Here is a 6,965-nt window from a genome sequence, read left to right on the forward strand (position 1 = left end):
AGCCAGCTCTCCTCGAACCATGTAGGCAGCTGTTGGGCCTGGGATCTGGCTCAGGAGGGCTGCTCTCTCCTGAGAATGCTCCAGCGTCTCCAGGGCCAGCCTCAAGTCCTCGACGAGATGGAGCACCGGGAAGGGGTTCATGTAGGAAGCCGCGGAAGCCAGTGCAGGCTCACAGGTACAATCGCTAATATCCACCCCTGTGTTAGTGCCCGCAATGATCCCGTCCATCTGCTCCAGGGCAGCTTCCAGCACGTGACTCGCATCAGAAGCTATGAGTCCTTTTCCCTGCTTAGTCCCCTCCTTCTACTGGGTGCGGGGATCCTCTCCGGGCAGGTCAGGTGTGCGGGCCTGTCCCGTGTCCCTCCCACCTCTGAACATGAAAGCCGAGAACCGAGCTCTAGGCCACCGACCCACGGACCAACTCAGAGCCATTTTTGAAGAAGGGAAATGAAATGGGCAGACATTACTAGAACAGGAGTGTGGGGCGACTGTATGGGGTGGAGTAGGGGGGGAACTAGGAACAATAAAGACTACAGGCATAAAGCATCTTTCAGAAAACACTGAAGAGTCCCATTGGTCTCTTTCAAATGGCAAACAGAGTAGCACAAGGAGATAATGATAGAAAGATAGGTTGGTGGTGGTCATTAAGAGAAGATTCAAGGAGTTTTTGACTTTTGTTTCCACTAAAGATTTTGAACAGGAGAGTGAGAGTAAGAATATATTTTAATCCTCTAAAAAATGTACTTTAGAAGATTAAACTGGTAATAGCTGTGAGGGTAAGAACTGATACAGGGCGAAAAATTAGGAGGGTTTTTCAATAATAATAGTAATTCAATCGTAATTAAGGGTTTGATAACAGTGGGGATCTACATCTCAGAACGAAATGCAGATGCGTAAAAAACAGCTGAAAGATGCTGTCTGTATTCCTGTAGCCCAGGTAAATAGAGGAAAAATGGTCCATATTAAAGATTTTCCATATTAAATAATTTTAAAGTCAGGTCCCTTATTTTAGTGGCTCTCAATTGTAGTTGAAAGCCAAGAGGTCGGGGGAAGAAACAGGAGATCCGTCCCAAGCGCGAGGGTCGGGAAGCAGGCACCCCAGCGCGAGGGGGCGTGTGCAGGGGCGGGGACACAGGCAGAGGTGCGCGGCAGCCCCGGGGTATCGCGAGAGTTGGGAGGACCGAGCAATCGCAGCAGCCAATTCCCCCACCCTCTCAGGAGGAGCCGCCGGCCCTGGACTCTCCAAATTCTGAGCTCTCATCATGGCGGCGGCGGCGGCCGTCGGGGGTCCGCAGCCACCCCAAGCCGAGATGCCCGCGCCCGGGCTGGCCCTCGACAAGGCGGCCACCGCCGCGCACCTGAAGGCGGCCCTCAGCCGGCCGGACAACCGCGCAGGTGCCGAGGAGCTGCAGGCGCTGCTGGAGCGGGTGCTGAGCGCCGAGCGGCCGCTGGCTGCGGCTGCAGACGGCGAGGAGGCGGCGGCGGCCGGCGGCGGGGGCGGTTCGGGGGCGGCCGAGGAGGAGGCCCTGGAGTGGTGTAAGTGCCTTCTGGCGGGCGGCGGAGGCTACGACGAGTTTTGCGCGGCGGTGCGGGCCTACGACCCCGCGGCGCTCTGCGGCCTGGTCTGGACAGCCAACTTCGTGGCCTACCGCTGCCGGACGTGCGGCATCTCTCCCTGCATGTCGCTGTGCGCCGAGTGCTTCCACCAGGGTGACCACACCGGACACGACTTCAACATGTTCCGCAGCCAGGCCGGCGGTGCCTGCGACTGCGGGGACAGCAACGTGATGCGGGAGAGTGGGTGAGTGGAGCTGTCCTCCGGGGCGGGGGGCACCGCGGGAGGCCCAGGCCGAGGTGTGGGGAGGCCTTGGGGAGGGGAGCTTGGAGCCGACCCAGAGCTGTCAACGGAAAGGAGTGGGGCAGGAGGTTGCAGCCACATGGGGATGGAAGTGACTGAGCTGTCAGCGGTGAAGGGGATGGGGAGGAGGGGGAGAGCGGAGAGGGGATTTAGGGAACAAGGCTGTGAATTTTCGGGGAAGCCAGGGCGAACGAGTGATTGAGAGAAAAGAGCCAGTGCGTGGGGTAGGAGCGGAGAGAAGAGGAGAGGATACTAGGGGGATCTGGTGTCGAGCTGTCAGTTGCGTACTTGCTGGGAAAGGCTTTAAAGCTGCCTGTTTCTTGGGGAAGAGACTGATGATGTGATTTGGATTGGCTGGGAGAGGGATGATATTGGGGACCGAATTGGGTCGCCGGATGATGCGACTCGGGGAGGTGGTCTTGCAGCTGCAGGGGAGGACTGCTTGTGGAAGGGGACTTCTGAACTGTCAGTGTGTCAGTATGAGGGAAGGAGCTGTTGAGCTGATGGGGGTTGAGGGAGGAGGGAAGGGGAGGGGCCTGTATGAAAAGTGACTGTTGAGCTGTCAGTGGAGTATTTGGTGTGCTGGAATGACATCTAGAATTGAGCTACTGAGCGAGCAGTCAATTATAGAATACCTTCCATACTAGCACAAACAAAACACTGAGCGAATTACGAATCATGTGTTAGGTCTTCTCCAGTTAAAAGGGCACTTTATGCACTGACTAATATGTGAACCTCTATCTAAAAGGAAACACTCAAATGCTTTTTCGATAGGAATGATGTACCAGGGTGTTGGGATTTAGGACAAAAGACATTTCAGAGATTGCAGTGAGTTAAACAGTTGGTGCATGTTGTGTCTTGGCTTGGGACATGATGTCAGTGTCTGGGGAAGTCCCGGGGAAAGAAAAACTTAGTCAAAGAGAGGAGATTTTGGCTGGTCAGTAGCCGAAAGAATGTTAGCAAATCCAGTTATTCAAGTTTTTCAGTTTTCAGGTCTTATAATTAATGATAGAGTCTAATCCCGTTAGAAATGGTCACTATTTTCTTTGGAGTACTTGTAGGTTACTGTTATTCCAGAATATTTGTATCGACTAGGTACAAGCAAGGCTCCTAGGATATTAAAAATGAACAAGACATTGACCTGCCCCTTAAGCCGCTTACACTAAAGTAGAAAATGATAAATTCCTTAAATAGTCTGGAGCGGAGAGCGTATTTAGGGAACAAGGCTGTGAATTTTCGGGGAAGCCAGGGCGAACGAGTGATTGAGAGAAAAGAGCCAGTGCGTGGGGTAGGAGCGGAGAGAAGAGGAGAGGATACTAGGGGAATCTGGTGTCGAGCTGTCAGTTGCGTACTTGCTGGGAAAGGCTTTAAAGCTGCCTGTTTCTTGGGGAAGAGACTGATGATGTGATTTGGATTGGCTGGGAGAGGGATGATATTGGGGACCGAATTGGGTCGCCGGATGATGCGACTCGGGGAGGTGGTCTTGCAGCTGCAGGGGAGGACTGCTTGTGGAAGGGGACTTCTGAACTGTCAGTGTGTCAGTATGAGGGAAGGAGCTGTTGAGCTGATGGGGGTTGAGGGAGGAGGGAAGGGGAGGGGCCTGTATGAAAAGTGACTGTTGAGCTGTCAGTGGAGTATTTGGTGTGCTGGAATGACATCTAGAATTGAGCTACTGAGCGAGCAGTCAATTATAGAATACCTTCCATACTAGCACAAACAAAACACTGAGCGAATTACGAATCATGTGTTAGGTCTTCTCCAGTTAAAAGGGCACTTTATGCACTGACTAATATGTGAACCTCTATCTAAAAGGAAACACTCAAATGCTTTTTCGATAGGAATGATGTACCAGGGTGTTGGGATTTAGGACAAAAGACATTTCAGAGATTGCAGTGAGTTAAACAGTTGGTGCATGTTGTGTCTTGGCTTGGGACATGATGTCAGTGTCTGGGGAAGTCCCGGGGAAAGAAAAACTTAGTCAAAGAGAGGAGATTTTGGCTGGTCAGTAGCCGAAAGAATGTTAGCAAATCCAGTTATTCAAGTTTTTCAGTTTTCAGGTCTTATAATTAATGATAGAGTCTAATCCCGTTAGAAATGGTCACTATTTTCTTTGGAGTACTTGTAGGTTACTGTTATTCCAGAATATTTGTATCGACTAGGTACAAGCAAGGCTCCTAGGATATTAAAAATGAACAAGACATTGACCTGCCCCTTAAGCCGCTTACACTAAAGTAGAAAATGATAAATTCCTTAAATAGTCTGGGGGTCAGAGAAGGCTCTGTGCAGAGGGAGTAAGGAAAAAGCTTCAGAAGAGCTATTTTGAGCTTCTTAATGATAATAATACTTATAATACTGCTATTGCTAGTAACAACAATAGTAATAATTGCAGCTAACATTTGCCAGCTTAAAGTGTATACCTGACACTTAAAAATACTGTAGAAATTGACAGTTGAATAGGTAAGATATTTATGTAGCTAAAAAAGCAAAAAAATAAAATAAAAAGATACACAGTTTGAAGTTTCCCTCCCATCCTGTCTCCCATCTGCCCAGTTTCTTCACACTGTTACTAGTTTCCCTTAGTGCAAAAAGAAACAAGGATGAATATGTATTTTGATATTTCAGCCTCTTTTTATGCAAAAGGTAACCTATCATGTGCACTGTTGTATACATCTTGAATTTTTCACTTATTTGAGATCTTTCCATGTCAGTAAATGCGTGTACTCACTCTATTAAAAAAAATAATCTGCTGCATAGTGTTTCATGTAATAAATTTGCCATTCTTTATTTAGTCATCACTTTTGATGGACATTTTGGTTTCAGTATGAAATAAAAAACTGGTATACCTCTCTTTGCGTACCTGTGCAAGAATATCAGTGGGATAAATTCTCAAAGTGGGATTTCCAGATTGCCCCCCAAAAGGGTTAGGAGTAAGCAGAACATGTGACTCTCTGTTTCACACCAGCCTCAACAACAGAGTGCTATTAAAATTTTGGAGTTTTATTCATCTATTTGGAAAATAGTGGTCAAATATTAAAATCTGCTTTACATTAACTCACTTAACCAATAACTCTGAGATTGTTACTATTATTATCCCCATTGTACAGAAGAGGGAAGTGGGGCACAGAGTTTTAAGAAACTTGCTCAGGATTACACAGGTAGCTGGCTAGGCATGCTGGCTCCAGAGCCTGACAGTTCAGTACTTCTCTCTATTGCCTCTACAAGTACCATTCCTTTTTTTTTTTTTTTTTTTAATTGGTTTATTTTTGGCTGTGTTGGGTCTTCGTTGCTGCGCACGGGCTTTTCTCTAGTTGCAGCGAGCTGGGGCTACTCTTGGTTGCAGTGTGCGGGCTTCTCATTGCAGTGGCTTCTCGTTGCGGAGCATGGGCTCTAGGCACGTGGACTTCAATAGTTGTGGCACACGGGCTCAGTAGTTGTGGCTCGCGGGCTCTAGAGCACAGGCTCAGTAGTTGTGGCGCACGGGCTTAGTTGCTCCGCGGATGTGGGATCTTCCCGGACCAGGGCTTGAACCCGTGTCCCCTGCATTGGCAGGCAGATTCTTAACCACTCTGCCACCAGGGAATTCAGTTATTTTTGATTAGTAGTACTGATATAATAAATGTGGCCTATTAACAGGTATACGAATCAAAGGAAGAAAACAACTGAGAATTCATTTGTGGGAAGAGATCACAAAGCCTATAGAAACTGTATTAATAATTGTATGTTGCCACTAATGTAAGTACAGTCATTGTCACAAATGATTAATGGATGGATGAGTTCAAAAAACGTAATGGAGAAAAAAAAGAAAAACGTAATGGAAAATCTAAACTAATGTCAGACTGGTTTGGGGTTCTGATGTTACGAACCAGAAATTGGAATTTTAAACATTTAGTTTTCAAATTTTGATGCAGAGGATGACCATTTTCATGTTCTATCGTGTACTATTGATTTCTTTTGCCTCCTTATTCTTCCTCACAGATTCTAAACTCCTTAAAAAATAGGAACCTCATCTTGCTATTATTTTTCAAAGGCTCTTGCACTTAGTAGTAAATGTTGAATTAAATTGGATAAAATAGTAGCTGTTATACCTGAAAATTTGCCCTGAGATTACATTGCTTTAGTTATTCAGGGAGTGGCATGGATTATTAAATTTATAGCATCTTTTTTCAGCGTACTTCAGGACTGATTTCTTTTTTAATTTCAAAAGTAATACTTATTGGTTATAACATAAAAGTAGGTGGAAAAGTAAAAAGTAAAGGTTCCTCTTTCCTCCATCCCATACCTCAGTGAGAGATTTCCCTTACTTTTGAGCTTAGTTATACATTTAAAAGATTTTAGTTATAATTTAATCAGCATTTCTAGATGTTGTGTTGTAGGAAGTTTTTAGGTTATTTGGTGTGTGGCAATGCCAGAAATCAAAGCAGTGAATGTCTGGTTGAACAGTGTTATACTCTTCTGAATCTTGTTTTTTTTTCCTGTGAACGTACTTATTGGATTCTGTCTCTTATTAGTACACATAGAACCATTTTATTTTCTTATTAAAGTTAAATTGTATTCTATAGCATTTTCATATTTTTGTATTTTACTGTAATTTATTCAGTCAGTTCCCTACTGATAGACATGTAAATTGTTTCCAGTCTTGGGCTTAATATAAGCTTTGTTGTAGTCAGTATTCTTGTATACACTTCTTTGTGTATGTGTGAGTATATGTGTGAGGATAAATTATCAGAAGTTATATTATATCTTGGTTAATGGAAATGTGCATTTTAAACTTTGATAGAGCCCTCCAAAGAGATTAATTTACACTCCCACCAACAGTATTTGAATGAGCATGTTTCCACACATCTTGGCCAATGTATATGGCGTTACCAGTTTTTCTGATCTTTGTTAACCTGATAAGTGAAAAGTGATATCTTTTTTATCTATTTTGAAGCAAATCTCAGGTATCTTATAATTCAGTTTATAAATGTTTAAGTATGTATCTCAGTAAAGAGATACGAACCCTGAAAAATAAAACTGAACCCAAATGTCCACTGACAGATGAATGGATAAACAAAATGTGGCATATTCATAAGATGGAATATTTTTTTTTTTTTTTTTTTTTTTCTTG

General features: G+C 45.0%; 1 protein-coding gene across 1 annotated transcript in view; it reads left to right on the forward strand.

Annotated features, from left to right (window-relative positions):
- Positions 1 to 1,271: 1,271 nt before the first annotated feature.
- UBR3 (ubiquitin protein ligase E3 component n-recognin 3) overlaps positions 1,272 to 6,965 on the forward strand; it is a gene marked incomplete at its 3' end in the record, with an annotated part of 118,921 nt that continues 113,227 nt past the window's right edge. Inside the window, exon 1 of the mRNA XM_007452632.1 lies at positions 1,272 to 1,801. Within this exon, the coding sequence (XP_007452694.1) occupies positions 1,311 to 1,801 (491 nt within the window). The remainder of the gene's footprint in view (positions 1,802 to 6,965) is intronic.

This window comes from Lipotes vexillifer, unplaced genomic scaffold (genome assembly GCF_000442215.2).
Source record: "Lipotes vexillifer unplaced genomic scaffold, Lipotes_vexillifer_v1.1 scaffold454, whole genome shotgun sequence".
Classification (NCBI taxonomy): Eukaryota; Metazoa; Chordata; class Mammalia; order Artiodactyla; family Lipotidae; genus Lipotes; species Lipotes vexillifer.